The sequence below is a fragment of the Ictalurus furcatus genome, chromosome 16 (assembly GCF_023375685.1).
Source record: "Ictalurus furcatus strain D&B chromosome 16, Billie_1.0, whole genome shotgun sequence".
NCBI classification, from domain to species: Eukaryota; Metazoa; Chordata; class Actinopteri; order Siluriformes; family Ictaluridae; genus Ictalurus; species Ictalurus furcatus.
In genome coordinates, this window is record NC_071270.1 from 13,797,536 (window position 1) to 13,825,170 (window position 27,635).

The window sequence follows — 27,635 nt, forward strand, 5'->3', positions numbered from 1 at the left end:
ATTGGTCCTTAATGCTATCCACTAGACATAAAATGCCACCAATAGATGTCAACAACTTACCAGTAGAAACCCTCAGGGACTATTACAGTTTCCATTAAAACCAAAACAATTCCTATTATAACCATTACAAATTCTATGAAGCCTTTTTTTTTTAATTCTCATATTTCTCATATAACACATTTGAATGCTATGCAAATGATTATGACGATCAATGAAATGAATGCAGATTAGTCGAAGACGTTATCTGGCGACTTCTAACAACTTTTTTTGCACATTAGCTACTTTCCTTTGAAGCAAATTGCCAACATTGGCAACATGAATTCATGAAGGTTTGTTAGTCAAGAAAGCGGTGTAGTCTGAGTAGTGTTTTAGAACGCACTTCTGCTCAATCAACCAAATTAAAACTTTGATTACAAGTTGGGTTAATAACTTTAATAATAATAACAACAACAACAACAACAACAACAACAACAACAATAATAATAATAATAATAATAATAATAATAATAATAATCACTAAGATCATTAATAATGGCAATAATCACTAAGATCATTAATAATGGTAATAATGAACGGAATTAGTGGGGTCCGTGTCGAATCCGGTGTTTAGGTTTTAAATTGTCTGCACTTATATATCGCTTTTTTAACCTTAGCGGTTCTACAAAGAGCTTTACACTGGTTCTCATTCACCCATTCACACACATACACACCCCTACACCAATAGTAGCAGAGCTGCCATGCAAGGCGCAAGCTTGCCACTGGGAGCAACTTGGGGTTCAGTGTCTTGCCCAAAGACACTTCGGCATGTGGAGTCATGTGGGCCGGGAATCGAACCGCCAACCCTACGATTAGTGACTCTACCACAGCCGCCCGTTTTATGGTGGTACTGTCTCTTTAAGACGCTCTCCAGCGACACAAGCACTGAAGGGGGCGCGAGGCTGCAGCCGTAAGCGTGCGCTGTGTGGAGCAGAGTTCATTCACGCTGAGAGAGACTGCGCGAGCACGGAGCGCGAGAGATGCAAACTACCCACGTGAATTAACAACTCACCAAGAGTCGTTAAAAAAAACCCAACTTAAATAACGTGGGTGTTTTTGTGTTTATAAATGTGTACTTCCTCGCGCTGCTGAAATATACAGGACTAGAGAGACAGAGAAAGAGAGAGAGATGTGTGCTTGAATGGAGTTAAATGGACAGATGGTTAAAGGATGTCCGGGAGAGTCAGCCTGAGACTGCGGTTTGAGCCGTGAAACAAACAAACAAACAAACAAACAAACTGCTATATGTGCATTGGATGGAGTTGCTTATCTTGTTCGGTGTGACTGTTTGGAAGTGACCAAAACACTGCTTTGGATCGTGTGGATGCTGAGCGCGCGCTAACGCTCCGGTTCTGTCCCTCTAACCCGCGGAGTCGCGGTAGTGCTGCAGGGGGTGATGGAGTTTCCCCGGACTTTACATGCTTTATCGCTTATATGCACGCTCATCTGCTGTGTACATGGTAAGTTCCAATTTAAAAACAAACAAACAAACAAAGTGTTTAGTGTCCAGAAGGCAACATCGTACGAGTTCATGGGTAAACGCGTATAAAAAGTTACAAATGTTTACGGCTTGAGGTGCATTAATATAGCTTTTAAACGACACCCAAAACAAATGGTGTTCCTACAGTTGTACATGCACTCCGTTTGCTCATGTGGCTTTGCTGTGCTCTGTGCACACTGATCTAACAGAGAATATGTAATGTATAGAGGATGTAAACGCTTTATAGGCTAGCTCTTTATACGATATTACAAGGTTTTAATTAATAATAAGACACTGCAGTAAACTATGTGCCTTGGTTAAGGTCGTTATCCAGCTGCCAAACAAAATGTTTTCACCAGCCTGTTAACTTTTTTTTTTTTAAAGGAGTGTTTAAATAATTGTTTTAATCGAATCCAAGTAAAGCGCGATGCTACAGTGACACCCGGCTGTACATCTCTCTGCTTTCACTGAGTGATGTTTTTTAAACCGTTGACAACTTTTGATTACATTGTATGATGTCATAAGCTTATATGAATATTTAAAATAGATGTATAATCTGAACAGATGATTTTTTTTAAATCATAGATGGTAAAAAGAACACACAGAAAAACCTCTAAAGAAAATCATTACATAATCTAGCTATTTCCACTAATAAATTTATTATATGCTTTCTCCTTAATCATGTTGGCTCTTTGCGTTTATTATTTCCCCAGTTTAACTGACTTTGCTGTTTGGCAATAGCTTGTTTTTATGATCTCACTGTCTGTGAGATTTGTCCCTGGTCTACCAGCCAGCACAATTGTACAGTGAATCAGGAGGCTACACAGGGACCAAGCAGGGAAATGATATTCTAAACCAATACGTAACAGGTGTGAAATAAATTCTATGGTCCTATGGTCTCAGACATTTTACTCTCTGTTGACTTTCCTAAAGCATGGGTTGCACACAGGGGCATGGTGCCTTAGTGGTTAGCACGTTTGCATTGCACCTTCAGGGTTGGGGGTTTGAATCCTGCCTCCTTCCTGTGCGCACGGAGTTTGCATGTGCTCCCTGTGCTTCAGGGGTTTTCTCCAGGTACTCTGGTTTCCTCCCCAAGTCCAAAGACATGCGTTGTAGGTTGAGATGGGTTGGTACCCCATCCAGGGTGTCCCCCACCTTGTGCCTGAGAACCCTGGGATAGGCTCCAGGCTTCCCCATGATCCTGCGTAGAATAAGTGGTATAGAAAATGTATGGTTTGCACACACAGTATCAGTCAAGGCTAAACTTCCGTGTCTATTTGAATCATTCGGTTGATAAACCTGGTATAGGTTGGCTGAGTTTGGCAGAGAAACCCTTCAGTCCATTGACGGGCTGTGAAAGCTGTTTTAATATACCGGTGGTATGCGTGGAGTGGCTGCTGGCTATCTACTCACCCTTTCTCACCTGATAAAGGTGCAGAGAAAAAGAAAGGCTATAGAGTTACACCTAAAGGGCTCAACTTTGTCATAGTTGTCTGCTCTGCTCAAGGGCAGTTTGGTGGATGTGTGTGAGCGTGTGTAACTGGAGGAGTGCAGTTTCTTTTGAAGGGTTTGAAATAGCCCCTGAAACAGCTGTCACTTCTCTCTTGATTGTCCTCAAACTTGCTCGTAATGGGAGTGAGGCATGGAGAAGCTCTTTGACTGTGAATAATGATACAGTAAGGGGCAGACGAACCTTAACGGTGTACGTGAGAATAGCCATACAAAATACACATCGTATTTTGTCTTTACTTTGAGTGAAAACTTGAAGTGCACCAAGTGCTGCTGGGATTTAATATCGCCATGTTTGTTAATATTTAACGATGTCCAGATGAGTCGGGAGGAATGAGTATTTGTTCGATGTTTGACCCAAAGGGTTGTCTCACTCACATTTCCGTACAGGCATTCTCCATCTCTTGTCCGTATGTACACATACACATCTCCAGCCAAGTGTGCGCTGGTGTCTCTGTTTGCAGCCTCTGCACCCTTGTACCAGCTATCTGATCCTCAGTAGGACACAATAGAAGCTTCAGACCATCCTACTCTTTTCAACATGTCCACTGATAAAGCATTCTCCCATGTCAGCACCACTTCAAGCAGGCTGCACGGTTATTAAATGAATGGACAAATGCATTCAGACATCTGTGTCTTATTGATTCAGTATTGGAGTCATCATAAATAAGCAGTGTATGAGCACCTCCTTTGAAAAAAGGCTTTACATTATATAACTTATGGCCTACGCAGAGCAAAATCATATTAGGTTTGTGAGAAAATGTCTGCGTTGATCCTTGTAAAAAATCTCACTCAGGGTGATGTGGCACTGAAGGGTTGAATAGGGCCACAACACAAAGTGTCAGCATCAATCTGTCGCTCCTGTGGCCCTGGCTGGCAGTTTAGGACAGCATAATGGCTACTGCAGTTTAGTTCCAGTTGTTTTTGTGGTGACCTCAAAGATAGATTCTAAGGGACAAATCCTCGACCAATCAACACAACCGTGAAGTTAATGGTTAGAGTAGAGCTGGACGTTTTTTGCATCTTAGTGTAAATCTCTCCTTATTAAGGTGTTGACATTTAGAGGCTGTGGGTGGCTTACAGAAAAAAACACAGTGGTATTGTGTCTTTATTGGCAGCAAGGCCAATACTTGGTAAGATTCGGTAAAGTTCTGTTTAAAAACCTGTGTGAGAGGTTTCTGGAATTTAGATCTTTAATTTTAATTTAAGTGGAGTCTTGTTGTGCCACAAGGACAAACTCTGACTTTAATAGTAAAATAAAGTCATATTTACCTGTTTCTGATATAATCTGACAAATGGAAACAGTATTTTTATGGTGTGTGATGCTGGGAACAACATACAGTGGGGGAAATAAGTATTGGATGTGACAATTTTATTTTGGTAAATATATTTCCTATGAGGCTGTTCACATGAAATTTTCACTAGACATCAGTATAAGCTCAAGAAATCCAGAAATATAAAGAATTTACAACATTAAAATCCATAAATAAAGTTATGCATAATAAAGTGGAATGACACAGGAAAAAAGTATTGGACACGCTAAGAAAAAGCAGTTCTCCAAGGTAAGGTAAGGCAAGGAACCAGCTGAAATCCTTAAGTAATTATACAAAATTTATTTACTGAAAAAAATGCTGGGGCATCCAATACTTATTTCCCCCACTGTATCTAGATACATGAAGACAGTTTCACAGCATGCATCATGATAATTAGTTTTGCTGATGCCTCTATCATATAAAAAAAACTCTGCCACATTATGTAAGGAGTAAAACACAACAGGGCGTATTGTTTTTGGAAAATAACACAGTGATGGGGTGGTGTGGTACTACCCAGAAGTTTATTCTTACATATAATGATGTGGAATGTTCGCAGAACAAGTTATCACAACATGTTATCACTTATGTTATAACAGCATTTTTTCTCTCTCTCACCATAATGAATTTTCTTTTACTTTTACACAATTCGTTGTTATCCAGATGAGGACAGGTTCTCTTCTGAGTCTGGTTCCTCTCAAGGTTTCTTCCTCATATCATCTTAGGGAGTTTTTCCTCACCACCGTCGCCACCGGCTTGCTCAATAGGGATAACTTCACACACTAAAAATCTGTATCCTGTGTTTATATGTTCCTGTAAGGATGCTTTGAGACAATGTCCATTGTTATAAGCACCATACATATAAAATTGAATTGAAAAAATTCAATTGAATTTAAGCTAATAAGACAGAAAAAAATGCAGAGTATTACTGGGAAACCAGAAAGCATAATGTCTTACATCCTGAAGACTTAAAGCACCAACTTTACCTCAGACTGTTACAGCACCGACACTCTAGACCCCTTCCAGAAATGTTAAATGATGTCTTGGCAAGACGCTCTTTATTTGAATGATATCATCTCGGTGTCTGCCCTTCCAGGATTTGTCAACATGCATGAAAAAGTATCAGTAACTCCTGGAAGTTTAATCCAGTCAGGGACATCACCGTTATCTATATTTTAGTCTAGCATTATTGAGCCTGTTGTGGTTTTTGGTTGGGATATCACTTTAAAGAAATGATTACAAGCCTATACAAGACTATACAATTTACAAGCACGTGTAAACTGTACTTTGATAGTTGAGAAACAGAGATTATAGAGCTCAGTTCAGATGTGTGCTGATTTCTCCCATCTGGCTCCAACGCCTTTCGGTATCAGAGTCAACACTCTCAAACTGAGCTGTCTCCACTTCTCAAACAGCAGGAGTATGTTTTGTGTGTTTGCATACAATGAGTTTGTGTGCCATCCTTTGAGGCCGCAGTGTATCATCTGAGATTCAGTGACTTTGTTTTCTTTCTCGCTGTTTGCTTGGTGAACTGAATAAACTCAACCTAGAGAGAGAGACTGTATGTGTCTGTGTGCATGTGTGTGTTTGATTGAGTGTGTGAGTGTGTTGTGCTTCTGAAGGACACTGTAAACAGGAGGCCTCAAGGCCATGTGTGCTCTCTCATCAGGAGCCCTGAAACTAATGACACAGTCTCTGTCTGTACTCACAAACATACGCGCACACATACACGTGCACACAGCAAGCACACACACTCCCTCAGCTCTGTTTACTTCGCTCACACGATCCCTGCTTCGTTTGCTGTGATTTGTCACCAGCTCCCTGCCACCGCCATCAAACTTGAACAGGCTGGAAGAGCTTTTGAACAAAAAAAAATCCAAACACTTGCTTTCACTATGAGTTTAGAATGACTTTGAGGCTATTTGGCACAGGTTATTACTGGCACAATTGTTGTTTAATGGGTGTGCCAATGGAAATTGCAGCTTGTGAGTTGATTGTATTGATCGCCGAAAGCAATGTGAAGGATAGACTGAATGTGCCTCAGACTGTCTTTATTTCTGCTGAAAGGTTTCAAATGCTAGCAAGGTGAACCTTTTTTATTTCAGTGAACAGGCAGCACAGACTGATTTTATCAGCTCTCTTCTATGAGAAATAGTTTCCTACAGGGATGATGATTGGGCTGCTTTGCATTAACAAATTTCCTGACAGGCAAGCATTATTAGGTCAACTAAGTTTAACCAAAAATGTCAGTGATATTACTTTTCTTGCACTCAACCCAGATAGATAGTTATAGAAAGCTTAGCTGATCCATTTAGAAAGTATCTAACCTATATGAACCTTTAGAGCTATAAAACCAAGTCATTTTTTAATTTCCTTTCAATATATTTTCAGTATATTGCTGTTATATCTTGTTTAACATTTGTAACAATTTTCAAACCTGATATTAAGCTAAACTAAGGATCGGTCCAAAGGAATCTCGCAAATGTGAAATACCAGAGGTGTGAAAGCACCATTTGACTTAATTGGTTTTAAGTGTAACTTCTAATTTTAAAGTTTCTATAGCAAAGTAGGCTATATTCTCGCAGATTAATCCACTATAAAACATTTAAACATTTTCCCTGGGTGCCTTAACCTAATCTATGCATTGTACCCTATGTTTTGGGTAGTTTAGGGGTTTTCCTAGCCCATCGTTTTGACCATTTCCTGTGGTAATCATCCACCATCAAGGAAACAAAAAATATCCTGGCTGTGATCTGTTATCTTCTGGAGCAATTTCAGAGGGAGGGGGGTGGTTGTTGAAGGAGAATGTTAATGATGATACATGCACTGCAGTGCAAATTGAATATGCAAATACTAATGATTACGCATCTATCTTAAAATTTGTCAATCTGTGCAGATCCTACACTTGCTTCGTGTTTGTAATTTCCACACTATGACTTCTGCTATACTTATTTATAGCAATTTGTTTTGCAATGAGCAAGGTTGGTTATTTCCAGCGAGGAATCGGTGCTTGAGTTTTGAGGCGTATGATCAATACATTCCTTGTATTTTTTTTTTTCTGTTTTCCTTGTTGAATAATACCTGAAACAGAAAGCCCCCAGTTTGGAGAGATGAAGAGCGGAAACAGCGTTCTGACAGAGCCTTCCAGGTGTCAACCCGCTGCCTTCAAACCAACTGCTGTGCTTAGCAAAAAAAAAAACAAAAAAAAAACAACTTCATGAAATCACCTTTGCCAAAACTTTCAGACTGCTATCCTTACTACTGCACGAAACATTCTGGACTGGAATTAGTCACACAGACGTAACACCCCCTCCTCCAAAACAAACATGGTGCATCTATATGGGCACTTGAGGCAGGCAGGAAGTGTAGAGGTGGGATTCCTTAGAGACTAATCTGCTACAATGAGGAGGTTTGCAGGCCACCACTGGGAGGACCAGGAAACTGATGCTATCTGTGCCAGCTGTGGTATACTGACTTCTCTAGTCAAAGTCTTGTTCTCCATAGCCAAATCACTGGAGAGATCTGTTTCAGGAGGCCCTTGTTCGAGCAGCTGCTTTGAGGCTCCGCTGTCTTTACTCATGCACAATTTAGCATTCATACCCCACTTCTTCTCTTCCTGCATCTCCACAGGAAAAGTCAAGCCCCCCTCCTGAGATATGTGATACCATCCACATATATTCCAGATGTATTTTACATTGGCTGTGAATGCTAGAATTAAACATGGTCAGAAGGAAAAGACTGCAGTGTTGTTGTGTGATGACCTTGTAGAGAAAGAGTAGAGAATCAGCACAAACTCTAGAAACTATCCACAGAACCACACTTTTGTGTTGGGGGGGGGGGGGGTAGGCAAAATACAAAAGGTTAAGGGGCATATCGGTGTTTTGAAAAGACCAGAGGCAGTCTGGACCATGTCTCAGCTGCAGCTCTGGGTACAGTCTTGGTTGTTTTTTAATTTTTTTTCTTGAGATATCCCACAGAGAGTGAGAATGCAAGGTTACACTACCTTCCTTTAGTATCTTCTATTAAAGCTCCACACACACACACGCAAAAATCAATAACTTCTACTGAGCGCTACTTATACCCACTGGCTGAAGCTTTATGTATATATATATATATATATATATATATATATATATATATATATATATATATATATATATATATATATATAGCTGAGTTGCCAAAGCTTTGAGCAGCATGATGATGAAATTTTGTTGAAAGATTGATGTGATTAGAAACCCATCTATGGGATCCATTCAATATTTAGATTCTCATCTTCAGCCTTGAAATATTTTCTGACATTTTGCTTAAAATGAATACAGACACTCATCAATAATGTTCCCTATATTGGATTGACTATAATCCCAAGGCACGCTTTGAGTAATTATTCATTAACTCTAATATTTAAATAATTTCAAAAGGCAGTTTTCTTTCCTCTTTAGTTTAACCTACAAGGGTTATTGCCTATCTTTGAACTACATCAAAGCTTATATAACAGACAGACCCTGAACCCATCGTAGCACAGAATTTTTTATTTTCATGAAGATACATGACACCTCACTGTCTCTTCCTATTGGAATGAGAGATCCTAAACCTTGCCACAAATACACATCCTGAATTCTTCAGAAGACTACTCATAAGCTACTTGAGAACTCCCAAAGGTGTAAAGCCTTTTTTTTTTTTTTTTTTCTTTAAAAAGTTGTCACAGGATTTCCTGACTGCCAGTTTGTTTAATCCAGCCTCGGTTCTCCAGGCTTAGGCAGAAGAACTGTTTGTCCCTTAGGAAAGCAAGCCTCTGCTGTGTAATTTCCTTCGAGGCATGTGACTGGTCCATTTCATCCTTCCTCCTCCCCCCTTAGTCAACGGGCATAGCTTTATGGCCTCAGGTTTGTATTCTCATGCAAGTGTCCCTTTGTTGTGCCAGAGTGCAAAGAAAAGTTTGTCGAAGAAAGGTTGTTCAAGGAGACACCCCCACCTCCTAATTGAACGCAGGGCAATGAATGAACATTTGCAAATCAATTCCCAGAAACCAGGAGGAAAAACAGAAGGATCGAGACTGTAAAACAACAGAGTTAGGTTCAGGGGGATGGCTGCTTACTGAAAGGAATTGCAGATGAAGCTGAAAAAAAGAAAGTTAGCCTTCTCTGATGCCTTCGTATTATGTTTCTCTGTTCCTTTTAAAAGCCTGGCTTGTCAGATCCACATACAGTAGGATATTTTTTTTCAGTGCAGAAGTGCTGGTTCTCCTGCTGTGATCACACTTTCATTCCTGTCATGGATCACTGCTTACAGAATTCATTTTAAAGGTGCAGTTAATACATCTTTTTTAGGCATTTACAGTCTAAGAAGCTACATTTGTTTGAAGTTTTATCACATGATAACAGAAATACTAATTCAGCTAGATGCTCTGATACTTTATATCTTAATTCTCACTAAGGTCATTAGTCTTAAGTCTCTTCTGTATGTGTTTACCTCAAGGCCTTCACACATGCTTCAAAAGAGAGGACAATTATTGAATTGACCTCTGACCTATTCTTGAATGGTTACCATGGGAAGGGCATCTCCACACAGAATATTTGGCATATTTGCATATCATTGGGCTTCTACATTCATTGTTGTCAATTCCTCAGTTTGTATTGCGTACAAAATTTCTATTGTATAAACACATAAAAAGTCAAGCCTCAAGTGTAGAGTGTTCTTATGTCTTTTGTCGTCCTTGTTACTTTTGGACACTTCTTGCTGGAGCGTAAGTCATGGTGATTTGTGGCGGTCTTGTTCTGTGGAGATCTTATTCCGTCACAGCTCCCACCCACTCACCCACCCCCGGTAGAGGAGATAAATCTGCTTAGTGCTAAAAGCCCATTCGGAGAGATCAGGGGAGTTGGCAGGACCCCGGCTTCACTCTCAGAGCTGGCATTCACATCCTGTCCTTGCTCAAGACAACAAGGTCAACCATTCACTCAAGCGTAAGTGCTGTGTAAGTTAGATAGCATGGTGCTGATCATGCTCAATCACTCGCATTGGCCAAATTTATCATACCAATATCTCTTCATGATTGCAAATTCACCCGAAGGAAAAGTTACTAACAGCTGAGATTGAGTGCCAGGATTTAGCGGTGCTGTAGAACGTAATCTGAATGAAATCCAAGGCAGCAGTCTTACTGAACTGAATATTCTATGAATTTTGTGTACAGGGATGGACAAATCATGAATTTATAGGTAGCCCACAAGGCAAGTAAATGCACCAGTATGCTGCCCAGTCCCATGTTTTGGTTGCCCAGAAACTGACTAGGCTGAAAATGTGGTAAATATTAACTTTAGTTAAGTGCATTAATACAGACTAAGGAAGGTGAGCAAATTCATTAATTCTCTTTGAACTACGTTTAATGTAGTGCATCACGTTTGTGGTCTTGTCAAAAAGTCAGCTGGTCTTTGGACAGTGTTTTGGCTATGAGATAATATTTGCACATGCTCAGCCTTGAGGTGAAATTTGTTTGTAGTAAGCAGGAGAGTTGTGACAGCTTTACGCCGCACTTTATTTTGCTCAGCTATCTGCGTGTTCCTGATTGTGAAAAGATGCATGTGAATTTGGAACAAGTAGCATGCATTATAGTTGCAGTATCTCAGCACTGTGAAGTGCTGTAACATGGATATATACCGAATAAAAACTTGTTTTTGTGAAGGTCAATAAGAGGTTTTTTCTTTTTTGATTGTTGAACCCACTTATCCACAGGCAGCTATAAATAAAAACTAATAGACACAAAACCTTCCTGTCCTAGGAGACGAGGCTACTGATTTGCCAGTCCCTGGTATAAGAGCTAGTGTAGCTTAAGACTTCTTACTGTACATGGTATCTAGGACAGTGGAAACTTGCTTTTATACTTATTTATCAAGTCTAAAGCCCCGTGAGGATGAATTTAGTGTGTGTATGGCCATTTTTCTGTGTGGATAGCTCAGAGATTCTCTAAGAGATGTCCTCTATGGCATATAAAAGCACTCCAGAAAGCCAGAAAGTCTGCATCACTCTGACAATGTGCTAAACCGTGGGTTGTAAAAGTCTCCATATCCTCAAAACACTATTCTCTATTTACAAATTTGGTAATCATTTTTCCATGTATTTACAACTATGTGATATCTGCACACCTAATGCTCTATCATGGGTCAAATAATGGATCTGCTTTCTAGAAGTGGACGATTTCCCTTTTACTGCAGTATCAGCTAGCCTCTACACTCCAGCTTCTATCCTGTTTAGCTTATTTTACACTCACTCACAAGTACTTTCCCTTTAAAGTCCCCTATGTTACAGCTCCTCTGTGGCAGGTCCACGCGTTTGGCCTGTAATATTTATAAAGCTGCTCTCCGACTCCGTGCCTGCTGAGCCTCTCCTCCACCCCCTGCCAACCACAGTCTGTTCGATGCTCTATATGTGTCTGCTAAAAGCTATTAGCCAAGCCCTGGTGGTCTTCTCTCACTTCACCCAGCAGGCCAGAAGGCTTTTTGTTTTCAGAGGCAGAAAGGGTAAGAGGCTTGGGGATTCAGTGGTGAGCTAGTCTGTACACAACTCGGAGGTTGGGCTTCTGCTGTCTAATGTACTCACTCTCTAAGGTCACTCTAAAAAAAAAAAACAGACAGGAAATGGTTTTGTTTTAGCTTACATTCGTTACTAGCTCAAGGGCTGTTTTACTCAAAACTTTACTCGCAAGAAATGGAAGATAGAAATATGTTGAAGTGGTTTGAATTTGTCTTCAAGTGCCCTGAGTGATAAACTAAAGAGGTCCAAAAAAGGCTATCTTTCAACTCCAGGTAATTGGTTTGAGTGGGACACCAGCAAATTCTGCTTTATCTTCTCTATCTCCTAAAAAGCATTTGCCCTTTGTTCATAATCCTATCGAGCCCTGGAGGATTTAGTGGAAGGGAAAGGTATTTGCCCAGTGGAACTAAAACGGCCTTATCAGAAATATCTTACACCTGTGTATGTCAGGAGCTGGGCAGGCAGCTTGTCATCGCTTTCTTCCTTTCCACCAGAACTCTGGGCTGCTGCCCAAACAAAGCTTAAACCATATTATTAACCTTGGTATAATTATCATCATCAGAAAGAATTGAGCAATTACTTTGACAGTCACTAAGTACAGTGGCTTCTGAATTTATTGCAACATCTTTCCCAACAGTTAAAATTCACCTGGTCTGTTTTCAATTGCAGCTGAAACTGCAACCAGCACATTTATTCAAATTACCAAAAAAAAAAAAAAAAAATCAATTTAAAATCCATTTGAAAATCTGATTAAATTATCAAAAACAAGTCCCCGTTCCTTCCAAAGACCCCCCCCCCCTCACAAGCTCATATAAAAATACACCAGCAATCAGAATGAATACAAATGTGACTTGTAACAGAAGACAGAATTACTCCCGTGATCCTATTCCCCTTTTCCTCCCACGGCAACGCTTTTCCGTGGTAACTGTTGAATGTGGAGCGTGTCATTTTGTGCCATCCAATTTAAACACTATACATCAGAGCCATGCGTATATAATGTGTCTTCATTTTACTCAGCCAAGTCCTGCCAGAAATAGTTTTTTTTTTTTTATACATGCCAATCACAGCTTGCATAAATGACCTGCAGAGAGCCGGTATTCCGAGTACAGACTTATGAGCTGAGTTTCTGATGGATTTGTTTTTCTTGATATGTTGTATTAATTTTAATTATGTCTGTTTTTCCTGACTGCCCTCCACTAATTATTTAACCCTCCCACTTTAATGAATCAGATTTGATCATTCTTGATCAAGCAGCATGATAAATCTGTTCTAATGATCGTTCTTATCACAGGATCTCGGGCGAGGTTGGAGGACGCACCGCCACGAATCGTGGAGCATCCTTCAGACCTGATTGTATCAAAGGGAGAGCCAGCAACGCTGAACTGTAAGGCTGAGGGAAGGCCGACACCCATGGTAGAGTGGTATAAAGATGGAGAGAGGGTGGAGACAGACCGCGAGGACCCTCGCTCACACCGCATGCTGCTCCCTACAGGTTCGCTCTTCTTCCTCAGGATTGTGCACGGACGCCGGAGCAAGCCAGATGAAGGTGTCTATGTGTGTGTAGCCAGGAACTACCTGGGAGAAGCCGTCAGTCGCAACGCATCTTTGGAAGTTGCAAGTAAGTTGGCACGGTTGGTTCTTTCTGTTTTTCTTCCTTTTCTGTCACAAGTTTTCCTGTTATTCAGGTCGATGAACTGTGTAGTTGCAGTAAGTAAAAGTTTGAAGATATTTTGGCACTCATCCCAGGGGCTTCATCTGAACACTTTCGTTCTGTCACTTTCCCTCTTTTTCCTTCTGGTTTTCTCCTTCTTTTTATCCTTCTCTGCCTCACTGACATTATCCAACTTTTTTTTTAGTTAATCATTTACCTTTAGGTTTATCTACAGAGCCCCCCTAGTGTCAGGTAAGAAAAAAAAACAGCCGTGTGTTTTGAGGGTACGGATTGCAAAACCGAGGGTACGGATTGCAAAACCGAGGGTACAGATTACACATGGCTGTATTTATTTTCTTACATGACACTGGGGGGGGCTCCGTATTTATCACATCCTAGTGTGAGAGAAACTGCTGGTCTTAGAGGATGTAGGCTGGTGCAATATAATGATTTAATCATCTATGCACAATATTACACTGCCACTATATTCACTGATCTTTAATAAATTGTGTCGGTGTTTTGAACTGTCAGATATTAACTAACACTGTCTGGAAGCCCTGCCTTCTTCCCCCATCTCACATGCTCTCATCTGGACACAGACTGCCTTGCTTTCTGTCTTTTAGTTCATTAATGTGTATTAAAGTATATCGGTATATGTTAGACTTAGCTGTATTAATGTATAGCTGACATTAGACAAGTATACAGTATTTAAATATCAGTTAACTATATAGTATTTATTACAGATGCCACACAAATATTTCTGCCTAAAATGGTCAAAAATGGCACCTTTGGTTTTTGGCTGATAAAGAAAAAAATGTTCAGAAATTTTGAACTAAAAACAGGCAGGCATACAATGAAGTGTAAAATCTAACCGTTCACAAATTTGGATGATTCATCACCATTAATCACGATTTTTTTTTAAATGGTAAATTGCAAGCAGGGAAAAGTCAATATCACACAAGCCTATACATCTGATTTGTAGAATCAGAATAGGTAGATGGCAGTAGAATGAGAGAAAAGAGTAAAAAGAATGGGAGATTTGTGATGCAGGTTGTTTCCAGGTAACAGATGTTTGTTCAAGCCACGTAGTAGTTCTCATGGAACATCTCCAGGCTCTAACAGAAGGACTTCTCATATCTAGTGTTGTATAATCAAATATAGCTGGCACGATTTGATTACCGTCATTAGATTATCGGGTAACCAGATCATGTGTTTATAACGCTGTGTCTTTTCCCTTTATTAAAAAAAAGGCAATGTGTTTTGCCTGAAATTCACAGAAAACAGACTCTTGAGTTGGACTTAGTTTTACTTAAAGAGACTGACAGACTTCTGTTTGGACAACTCTGTCTTTGTTTACTTACTGTCTTTAGAGACATGCTGTAGCCCTGATCTGGCGTTGGTTGCCCTCAAGACAGATTGTTTAAACGCTTTACCATCTGCTGAGTGTGGTAGATGAGGGGTAATATGTCTTGCTTACTCCTACTCCCGGGAGAGAGAGAGAGATGGGTGGTCTGACAAACTAAAATAGTGTTTCTGGATATTTAAGAATTCAGAAAGTTATAGTCTTTGGGGTTTTTTTTTGCTATATGTACTTGGCAGATTGAAGAGCTTTACTTTGAATCCAAGAAATCTATTTGTCTCTCTGCAGATTTATATGAACTTCATGGATTTTGTGATATAAGTGATTAAAGAAAAATATTGAATAGCTGCTTACTCATCTTCTAGGCTTTTATAGGGTTTAGTGAATACACAAACTGTCCTTTTATTTATAAGTGAACTCTTCACCTTTTTATGCAAAGCAACAATAAATCTGAGGCCTGCCTAATGATATTATGGAAAATATGAATCCATTGCAGAGTCCAATGAAAGCACGTTGCCACATATCGCTTCCCAGGCTCATTTGTGGGTTCATTTTGAGTTCATGGTGATGTTTGCTGAGTTGCATTATGAGTGCTTGTAATCAGATGGCTGAATCTGATAGAAATCACAGAAAGGGGCTTTCGTAATCAGCAGTGTCCTTACAAAATTACTTTCAGAAATAATCATCTGTAAGTGTCTGATTTATGAAACCACCATGTCCAAATCGAATGGTTGCATAGAATCTGGCTGCATATGTGTCCATTGCTGTCTTGCATATCCCATAATGGTGTTGGAAAACCCTGACACAGAGCAGTTTGTGTATAAATATGAATTGGAATGTGAAATTGTTTTGACTTATTTGTATTTTGCACTGCCTAGTCACAGAATATTCATTTTAGGATTAGCCTGTTAATGCATATTGACAATGTTGTGACATAAACTGTCTTCAAAGCCTGTCTCTAACCTTCCTATATATCAAAGCAATGCTGTCTAAGCCACTGACTTATGAGATGTCATAGGCAGCAAAGTATCAAGTCAGCCCCTTAAGTTTACCTAAAAAGAGGATGAAAGTATTTTTATTTGGGAGGGGGAGTGGGAGTGATATTAAAGAGTGTCTAAAACCCCCTTACCTGTCATATAATTACTGTAACACACACCCTTGAGTAGCTTATTGCTTTTATAAAATGGTGACAAAAACAATATGAATATGGGCAGTGGTTGATAACTAATAAAAAATATACAACCACACAATGTAGTCTGTTAACAGTAAGCTTTGATTCCTAAATAATATAATGGACAAAGATTATTTGGACAGAATAATGGCTTGGGTGTAATAGTTCTATTGGTTTAAGATCTGGCACATTAATACAGAATTAAATTATTGTGATAAGGTGTTCATATATTGAGGACTTATATTGACAATGGTTCGAACATGGCGCAGCCAGTCAGATTTTGAACTAAATCTATCTATTTTTCTAGATTTAGGATGCTTGTCTAGTTTAGACTTTTAGGATCACACCAACCTTTTGATGCTAGTGTCAGTGATCCTCACGGGACTTTATTCATCTCTCTCGGTTGAGACACAAGAATGCCTGCTTATTCTCTAGTGAGTTCTGACTCTGTATTTCCTTCTGATACTTTAGTAGGAGAGAAAGCTGGAAAGAGACACAGAGTCAAAGTTCTGTCTGCATAAAGTAATGAAGAGATGTGACACAATGTGCTAAATTGATATCAAACATACAGCATGTGTAGCCCATTCTGGACATGATCTTGTTTTTTTAACTGAAGCACAATGCCAGTTTAGTTGAGACCGTCTATAGGTTGAGGCAGTTGTGACGATAAAACGAAATGCCCCATATGGCAGGTGCTTCATGTTCATTGTTAAGCCGTCTCAGGTTAATGGTGGAGTGATTTAGTAAGGCCCATGGGCACACTCTGGATTGACGGCAGCATTCTGGAGAGAGACAGTGGAAGGGGCAGGGGGGTTGAACCGTGGGGGTACCCACTGCCAGCGCTGGCATGGCATCAGTGAGCCTTGCTCCAGCATGGCATTGAGCCAGAAGGCAGGTGGTGGGCAGGAGCTGAGGGGCATAGGGCTCTTCAGCTGCTGCTCGGGCCTGCCACACTGCTGGTGTAGGGCACATGAGGTGGAGCCCATGGGGGAAGACATAGACAAGGGATGTGGTGGAAAAGGAGGAGGGAGCCAGTAAGAGTGAGGTACACCAAGAATAGGACTAAAGAGGAGTGGGAGAGACTGAGAGCGAGAGAGAGAGAGAGGTGGAGAGAGGAGTGGAGTGAGGACCTCAAATGCCAAACGGCTCCATCTGGCAGCAGCAGGCAGCATGTTGTACATTATGGGGGCACTGATGAGAGGCGTTCTGGAGAGCAGCGACAGGCAGCAGCTCAGTGTGTGTGTGGGAGTGCCTGAATGCACACAGGAAGAGACTTAGTTACTCTGCTAAGCCTTTACACGCCATTTTTTGTAAGATGATATTTATGGCAGTGAGGGTAGTTTCATGTCTTCTGTGTTATAAGCTTAGATGATCAAGCTGCAGTTTAGATGATATGGAGTGGCAAACAGTAGCTGCTTTGCAGTAAATGATGGATGAAAGTGACTGTTCTTGCTAGTGCATTTCTGTTTATTATCATTTTTAAATAGTTGATTTGGCTTGTGCTGTTGATGTGATTGATGTGCTTATGGTTTGTACCTGATGGAGAATCATTTTGGAATCATATCACTAGATATTTGCAGTACCAGTTGATTTGTTATGGATTCTGTTGCTATTTTCAGTGTTAATGTCCTCTCAAAGGACCTGAAATCTGAAAGCTGAAAAATGAAAACTGCATCTTGTACATGGTTTATTGGTTACATTTATGTTAACCACAACATTCTTGTGCAAAGTGCGGTTATTGCAGAATGCAAGTGCCTAATTGCAACATGTGTTTTATGTAGGGGAAGCCAAGAATCAACATTAAACATAAAGCAGAAAACAAAACCACTATCACTGGTCAAAACCAAACAAATCAAGCAGAGACACAGCACAGGTGAACACATTAGTGTAATCGACCAATCATGACAGGGGCGTAGACAGGAATAGGATTGAAACAAAAAAGACATGGCTTACTGTAACCTGGGCCGGATTATCCAATGGGCATTATGGGCACAGGCCCAGGGTCCCCTGCACACTGAGGCCCAAGCAAGGGAACAAAAACATTTTTTTTCTTTTCTTTTCATTTTTTTTTTTACATTGCCGAAAATGGAGGGCAATGTCTGGTTGGGCCATGCAAGATTAAAAAAGACGCGCGCCACTTAATGTCTACACTGGTGTAGGCTATAGGGAGTGTGGCGCCTGTAACATAAACATAAACTGTAACATAAACAAAAGCAGCCATGAAGTCAAAACAAAGAGACACAAGAGCAGCACAGCACACTGAGATTTTTTATGACATTTTGCTTTTCCATAATTTTCCTGTGAAATGCAGTAAATAGTTGACAACCATATAAACCAATAATAATATGCCATGTGTCACCTCCATTCTTCATGACCCTGACTCCATGCTCTGATACCCATTTTTGCTGAGGGCATTTGGGTGAGTCACACGGCACTTTTCCACTGCATGGTACGGCTCGATTTGACTCGACTCTTTGGGGGCTTTCCACTGTGGTTAGTACCTGGTACCTGGTACTTTTTTCAGTACCACCTCAATCGAGTCGAGCCGATACTAAATGTGAACCGCTCACCGAGGGAGTAGGGAATTCACTGTAACGAGTGGTTCTGTATTTTGTCTGAATAAATGTGTGTCATTTAATACATACTTTGCATATGGTAATTATGTATCATTTATCTCATTACAGATAAAATTACAACAAAGGTTTCTGTCTCGCTTGTTACCGATTTCCAATCAGGCATTTCTCGAACTCACTCCTGTCGTGGCTGAATCTAACTTAGTCATATCGAGCACTATGTAGGTTCTAGAACACAGTTATTTTACATCCTTAATAGTGTCCATGTTCAGTGAACAGGAAAGGCATTTGGAATATGGCCTGACCGTGTATTTGTACAGGGCTGCAGATAATACATTATTCCTGCGTGAAGGTGATTGGAAGATGGCACCCATGTTGAGGCGGCACTAAACTACAGTGGAAAAGCAAGCTCAGAAAAATAAAGCGAGCCGAGTTGAGTCAACTCGAGACGTACCATGCAGTGGAAAAAAGGCTACAGTCATGTGGCCTTCTAAACAGAGGTTATGTTGAGGTCAGGGCTGATGTCCATGGGAACAGGTGAGGGCAAAGTGGCAGCTGTACCAAGAAATGCTGGGAATTAACATGTGAAAGGAGAACTTGAGAATCTTTGTTTTGATTGGTTGAGAGTGGGGGATTTCTCACATTGTGGAATTTCACTGGTAATGACCACAACCTGACTAGACGTTACCATAAACAGTCACCAGAAACATCAGTTTATGCATTGTGTTTTTTTCATAAATTAGGTAAGATCTATATTGCCATCAATCAAAGTCAATACAATCCAGCCATTTTTAATAAATATTTAACTGTAAGTAATTTTACTGTTTTTAGCACAAATAACCCTGTCCTAGTGTGAGTGCAGATAGCTGCCATATATGACCTGACACGTACATGTCAAGCGTGGTACGTGCTGTGTTGAGTAGCCATTATGGACACCTGACCTCAGCCTGTAAAATTCAGTGAAAGGTCAATTAGGGTTCAAGAACACTCTGTTAGGTTTTCACAGCTGATTGAGAATTTAAGGCAGGGCTACATAAACTTCCTTGATTACAAAGGTCCAGATCAGCGACTAACATAATAAAATGGTGACATCAGGTGATTAGTTCATGGCTGTAAATAAGAGAATTTGAAGCATTATGGACTCAACAGAGAGAATAACTACAAACTACATGGTTCATTCTATTTTCACTGTCAACTTTACTTTTAAACAAGGTATGTCACTGGTTTGCTAATGAGACAAGAGAGGGTAAATAAAATGAAAAACCTATGAAAGTCTGTGAAAACGCTCCCCCTTTTAAGCTAATGTCTCTAACTCTGCATGTGATTGGCTGCAACAACCCACAACAGAAGATCTGCTACAGAAGCCACGATGGTTCATGTTTTCAAAACTAGTGTTACTGGATGGCCACCGGTTTTTTCATGTCAGTCAGTCTTGCTGCAGAATTTTTTAGATACTCAGTTTGATCCACTGAAATACTTTGTTGCGTCCATATCTGGACCACTTGGTCTACCAGTTGATGACCGCTGCTTTAAGGGTCATTTATCTAGGTGTAGAACACAGTGTTTGAGCCAGGGTCTGTGGAGTCTGGTGTTTGGGTCTGGTCTCTTAGGGATTAGGCAGTGGCGACAACACAGATAACATTGTCTGCTTTCAGGTCAGATAGGCCAGGCTGAAGCCATAAAAATGGTGACTTAAGCCCCGTTCACACCAGGATGTTTTCGCAGCTCTGTATTTTTGTGCTCACATCCAGGCATTAAATGCGGGCAAATGAAACGCTGATTGAAAGTGCAGATTCACTCCCTGACAGTAGCTGCCGCTTATTGAAAAGCAGAAATACCCCAGTACACAAGGTTGCGCTGCACAACTTTCCGTTTCTGACACCCGCTCATCAGTGAGAAGAAGAAGAGAGCCAGTATTCACGTCTTTAAGCCGTTCACACACTTTTTGCTAACTGTTAAAGCATGTAAGCACTTTTGTGAAATGTAACGTATTTGGTCACTGCAACAAATACTTATTTAAAGCAAAATCCTTAAAGTTCTAATTTTAAACAATATACTCTTTTTAAATAAGTAATGATTTTATTTATATTAAAGTCACAGCAATAACATTCACATACTTATGGGAATACTTATTTTTTTGGAGGGGGGTGGTTATAAGGCAACTATTGTGCCCAAAAATGTTAATGTTCCTACAAATTGATGAAGTGTTGAATATGAATGGTCTTTTTTTGTTGTCAATATGATAATACAATGGCGCAATAATGGAGCACTTAGCTATTTAAAAAAGAGGTCAAGAATACGTATATGCATAAAATATGCCAGGTGTAAAATAACTACAATGGACTATCAATCAGCGGATTAGCATTTGCATATTTGCAGGGAAGAGACAAAGAAACAAACAATGCGATTTAGTGTAGAAAGCAACACTGAAAGAATTAAATGGATCATTTAGAATATATGCTTGCATTTCAGTGTCGTCAAAAAATAGCCATGACATAGTAAATACACTTGTATAGTATTAATATGTAATTTTGAATCTGGTACTTTCAAAGGACACCTTGTTTATGTGTGTAGGCAGAAGGATTTATTAGCAAGGAGCATTTTATTTTGGTTATGTCACTTATGCACTCTCACTAAAATGGTGGGTGCTGGCATCTTCTTCTTCGTCTTCTTTTTCGGCTTCTTCTTCGTCGGTAAGACAGTGTTGTACTTGAGCACCATCAAGTCGTAGTTTTATGTGACTTCAGTGGCTATAGGCTTGTGAACAAAAGCTTGAATCTCATTAGTCGGACAGTTTTTGATGCGGCACGTAAAAAAAAAAAACAAAAAAAAACGGAACCTCATGACGTTAAAAAAAATTAACGCTTTGACGCCACACATTTTATGCCTGGGTGTGAACACTGTCATTGGCAGCCACTGGGGCTTTAAACAGACCATGAACAGGGTTTTCTGTGCACCAGGGCATGAACTCTCCTCCTGGGCTGGCTGCCCTCGACGCTATTAAACCCAGAGAGTATACCAAACAGGATTGTTTTGAAAAAAGTCTGGTGTTAAAAATGCTTCAGAGTAAATCACTGATAAAGTCTTACTGGCAGAGGGAATATTGCAAAGCATTTTAATTTAATCAGTGCAAAGTGTGTTAGTCCTAATGGTTTGTCACACCCAGATTTTATATAGTAATAAAAACTAAATGAATAAGATCTCAGCAATGTTCATTACTTTGAGACTGGAAGTTCATTTTAGGTCAGCGAAAGTGTTGCTGGGCTATGACACATCAAAATACTTTGTATGTGCATACTTTGTAAGGTTAATGTGAAAATCGAAATCGTGCTGCATCGTTATATCATGATCACATGGACTCTGGTCTTTCGACATTGTCTTATTTTTGGTGTGGTGTGGACCGTGGCAGTTTTGCACACTCTCTGACCCTCTGTGTGTGTCCAAGCAGAAGTAATGAGATCACTTAGCCTGGTGGGCCATAGGGGTCAGGGAGACTGCTGACAGGGTGGGGTCGTACAGACAGAGGAAGTCTCATCCCTTGTATAGCCTCGTACTTAATTAAAGCAGGGACTAGAGTGCCCTCCCAGCACTGCTGACTGCTAAGTAGAGAGAGAAAGGGGGAGGCAAAAGGAGCAGGGTTCAGAGCGAGGGAGGCAGCTAAGCTGAGATTTTAACAGGTGGTGTGAGGCGGTGCACTAACAGCCCCCCTGTTCAATACGAGTGCATCTGTGGGGTCAAGGTTATGGGCAGAGCATAGTGGACATGGAGAACAATATAACTTCTCTCTGATTCAGCACCACGATGGCTCATGTCCTTTTGTTATAGCTTAAGTATGTACACACACACAGACACACATTGACAAAGCATTAAACCTCTAATAATTATCTGCAGGTTTGGAGAAGATTCAGCTGCTGACTAGCTACACATAAAGACAGAAGTCGTTCTTATTTCAGAGGCTCACAGCTATAGATTTGTGTGTTTATTCAAAATATTTAAGTCCAATAAGGAAATGCAGCAGCTGTTTAGTTTGCAACACATGCTTTCAGCTTGCAAACTTGATTCAGCTCCCTCTTACTAATTGGTTTCTCTCTTCTCTCGCTGCTCAGCTTTAGAAAAGAGACAAGAAATCATCAAACGAGAAAATTGCAATAATTAAAGCAAACATTTTGTCATGTTAGAGAAGCAATGGCCATGGAAGAGTTGCGTTCTTAAAGTGGTCTCATGCCGTGCGTGGTTTATCACTGCTAAAAAGTGTACTTTGTGCCCTGGCAGATTCGAAGTAGTAGTGATTTTTTATTAGGCCTTTATTAGTGCAGAAGTACTGTTTCATTGATTCTGAATATTGTACAGACCAGGCTGGAATTATTCGTTTAATCTATTCTCCAAACAGGCAGTCAGTTTGAAGAAGAGGCCTTTAAGGATGATTGCATTTCATTTTTCTCCCGAGTGGTAAAGGTTTGAGCTCAAATATTAGTCTATACTAAATAAACCTCATTCATCTTTCAAAACCTTCATGATAGTCGCAGAGATACGCTGCAGAATTCTTAGCTGGAATCGCCGAGAAACAGCAGAGAAGTCACTATCAGTTTACTGGCATTTGTTTTGTTATGGTACTTAGCTATCAGGCCTCTTATATAGTTTAGCTCATTTTGTGCATGCTTCAAGAGGCTGCACAGACAGTAACCCTGGAATTGGATGATTGATTGCTTTTCTCTCACTGGCAATGCCAACAGTAATGTGAGGAAGGAGAGAGCAGGCAAAGAGCCAAGTTCTAGTTCTGAGTTTAGTAGGTACACTCACAAACCTGTATAACCCAGCAGCAGTTATATCAGTTACAAATTACATCCAATTCACACATATGATCATATGGTTTTCACATATGACTATGTGTGATATGTGATCACGTGAGATATACAGTATCTCAAAAAGTGAGTACACCCCTCACATTTTTGTAAATATTTGATTATATCTTTTCATGTGGCAACACTGAAGAAATGACACTTTGCTACAATGTAAAGTAGTGAGTAGGGATGTCACGATACCAAAAATCTAGTAGTCGCAACCTCGTTACTTTCGTTACAGTTGGTACCAACGGAAATGCAGAAAAACAAGTACCGTCACGTTTTAAGAATGTTGGTACCGACTTGGTACCGAAGTATCGGTTCTCGTGACATCCCTAGTAGTGAGTGTACAGCTTGTGTAACAGTGTAAATTTGCTGTCCCCTCAAAATAACTCAACACACAGCCATTAATGTCTAAACTGCTGGCAACAAAAATGAGTACACCCCTAAGTGAAAAAGTTGAAATTGGGCCCAATTAGCCATTTTCCCTCCCCGGGGTCATGTGACTTGTTAGTGTTACAAGGTCTCATGTGTGAATGGGGAGCAGGTGTGTTAAATTTGGTGTCATCGCTCTCACACTCCCTCATACTGGTCACTGGATGTTCAACATGGCACCTCATGGCAAAGAACTCTCTGAGCATCTGAAAAAAAGAATTGTTGCTCAATATAAAGATGGCATAGGCTATAAGAAGATCGCCAAGACACTGACACTGAGCTGCAGCACGGTGGCCAAGACCATACAGCGGTTTAACAGGACAGGTTCCACTCAGAACAGGCCTCGCCATGGTCGACCAAAGAAGTTGGGTGCACGTGCTCAGCGTCATATCCAGAGGTTGTCTTTGGGAAATAGACGTATGAGTGCTGCCAGCATTGCTGCAGAGTTTGAAGGGGTGGGGGGTCAGCCTGTCAATGCTCAGACCATACGCCGCACACTGCATCAACCTGGTCTGCATGGATGTCGTCCCAGAAGGAAGCCTCTTCTAAAGATGATGCACAAGAAAGTCCGCAAACAGTTTGCTGAAGACAAGCAGACTAAGGACATGGATTACTGAACCATGTCCTGTGGTCTGATGAGACCAAGATAAACTTATGTGGTTCAGATGGTGTCAAGCGTGTGTGGCGGCAACCAGGTGAGGAGTACAAAGACAAGTTTGTCTTGCCTACAGTCAAGCATGGTGGTGGGAGTGTCATGGTCTGGGGCTGCATGAGTGCTGCCGGCACTGGGGAGCTACAGTTCATTGAGGGAACCATGAATGCCAGTATGTACTGTGACATACTGAAGCAGAGCATGATCCCCTCCCTTCGGAGACTGGGCCGCAGGGCAGTATTCCAGCATGATAACAACCCCAAACACACATCCAAGACGACCACTGCCTTGCTAAAGAAGGTGAGGGTGAAGGTGATGGACTGGCCAAGCATGTCTTCAGACCTAAACCATATTGAGCATCTGTGGGGCATCCTCAAACGGAAGGTGGAGGAGCAGAAGGTCTCTAACATCCACCAGCTCCGTGATGTCATCATGGAGGAGTGGAAGAGGACTCCAGTGGCAACCTGTGAAGCTCTGGTGAACTCCATGCCCAAGAGGGTTAAGGCAGTGCTGGAAAATAATGGTAGCCACACAAAATATTGACACTTTGGGCCCAATTTGGACATTTTCACTTAGGGGTGTACTCACTTTTGTTGTCAGCGGTTTAGACATTAATGGCTGTGTGTTGAGTTATTTTGAGGGGACAGCAAATTTACACTGTTATACAAGCTGTACACTCACTACTTTACATTGTAGCAAAGTGTCATTTCTTCAGTGTTGTCACATTAAAAGATATAATAAAATATTTACAAAAATGTGAGGGGTGTACTCACTTTTGTGAGATACTGTATATGAAGGCACATTTTAGCATAAAATTGCATGTGAGGTACACCCATAACATCATGTGAATAAAATGTGATCATATGTAACAAAAAAAAAAATTAAAAATCGTTTATGAATGAAAATTTATGAATGATGTGGAAAAAACGTGAAAATAAATTAATCGTGAAAAAAAAGTTTTTAAAAATGTATTAATTGTGAAAAAACATGAAAATAATGAATCGTGAAAAAAATGTGAAAATAAATTAATCGTGAAAAATGTGAAAATAATGAATTGTGAAAAAAAATGAAAATAAATGTATCATGTAAAAAAGAGTGAAAATAAATTAATAAATGAATTCCCTTCTCAGGGAAAAGGGTTACCCAGACATTCCCTCAAAGGGAACGCAACATTGCGTGAGCTCCACGCTGTAGGAACGAGAATACCAACTCCGTCATACTGAGGGTATGGCCTGTATAAAATGATCCGAGCCCGATGGTCACTGCAAGACACTTGAGCCCAGGGTGTAATATCGAATGAATGTGTGCAGCGTAGACCACACCACCGCAGCACACACATCCTGTAAGGGTACTCCTTTGGACAAAGCCTTCGAGGAGGCAGCCCCCCCCTTTTTGCGGGCGTTACACAGATAACCGACATGCAGTCTCTCTGAAGATAATAAGGCTGACAGTGTAGTTCACAGGTACAAAATCAGTTGTGAAAATAAACATGAAAATAAACCAATTATGGGGAAAACACGTGAAAATAAATGAGTTATGGGGAAAACACATGAAAAATTAGTTATGGGAAAAGCACGTGAAAATAAATTAATTGTGAAAAAACATGAGAACACTTGAATCATGAAAAAAATTTGTTGTGTTTAAAAATTATTTGCAAATAAACAAATCATTTGAAAGAATTAAAAGTAAGAAATAAATGAACTGTGAAGAAAAACACATGAAAATTAATGAATTGTGAAGAAAAACACGTGAAAAGAAATTAATTCTGAAGAAAAACCAAATGTGAAAATAAGTGAATCATGTGTAAAAGAAATGAATAGTATATAAATTATGTGAAAATCTATTAATCATATGTATAAAAAATAAAACGAGAATACATGAATTATGTGAAAAACAAATCACGTGAAAATAAGTAAATCATGTGTAAAAATCAGGTAAAAAAATTAATGAATCAGGCAAAACAACATAAAAAAACATGTATTAAATTTGAAAAGGCCACACGTAGGCTAATAAATGTGTGAAACCTAACATGAAGTTATTCTCATGTGACTTTTCTACAAGGGTTTTCACTCATTTTCTACAGGCTACAGGCTTGGAAGGGTCCCTAAGATTTTTCTTTATGAACATTCTATGCAGCCACGGCAATATTTGGAGCTTTCCTGACTGTTGCTTTAATGGCAGAATTGAGGCAGGACCATTTTTAATGGCATCCCCAACAGACAAATCACTGAAGCATACTAGAACCAGGGATGACAATACTGTCCCATTAGACAGCTATAGTCCATAATATGTCCTGAAGTGAATGAGGCAGGATAATCAACTATCATTTCCTGAAGAGCCTCCCTTTTCTGTCTGAGTACATTAGTGGTGTCTGTGTCAGGCATCTGATGTCATTAAGCTGTTTGAAGTAGATACATAAAAACTTGAAGGATCAGATAGTTTAGCAGCAAAATTGCTATAACATCAGGACAGATTCAGAGAGCCAATCTTGTGATGTTATACATTATTCTTCACATCATTCCAGGGTCCGTCACTCTTACTAGGTCTGACCCCTGTCTTTTCTCATGATGTCTGAGTGGCATGTGTTGAAGGAGACAGCAAAGAACAGTTTGTGTTTGTCCCCTGGAAAGATTAGAAGAGAACGAGTAAAAAGGGGTCGTACATCAAGAGCATGCATCTAAGACTTAGTCCCAGTCCCTACTCCCTTTGACATTTATTGCTCGCTTCTTAAAGCATTGCGTTATGATTGTGTTTATAAAACCAAACCGCTTTTATAGACCACTCAGCCATGCATCAGGAACTGACACGTTTTCTAATTCTCAATTGCTCATAGCCATATTTAAACACTCAGTGGCACTTTATTGGACACAATGACAATGTACAAACACAGTTTATGACTAGACATTAGTTATTTCATTATAATGATACAGTCATATTTTGGAACATTTGCCATAGGGCTGCAATGACCCTAAACTTCAGGCAAAAGATAGGACGCTAAAGGAACAGGTACAGATCTCTGTAGTAATAAAATGTCATAAAATATCTGTATTGTTTTTTATTACTATGTTATTTGCAAACTTTATAAAA

The 27,635-nt window shown here is 40.1% G+C and overlaps 1 protein-coding gene across 1 annotated transcript in view; it reads left to right on the plus strand.

The window, feature by feature from the left end:
- Positions 1 to 643: 643 nt before the first annotated feature.
- Positions 644 to 27,635, plus strand: part of robo3 (roundabout, axon guidance receptor, homolog 3 (Drosophila)) — a 105,758-nt gene continuing 78,766 nt past the window's right edge. The window contains exons 1-2 of the mRNA XM_053646179.1: positions 644 to 1,496; positions 13,157 to 13,483. Coding sequence (XP_053502154.1) covers positions 1,433 to 1,496; positions 13,157 to 13,483 — 391 coding nt within the window. The 5' untranslated portion in view covers positions 644 to 1,432. The remainder of the gene's footprint in view (positions 1,497 to 13,156; positions 13,484 to 27,635) is intronic.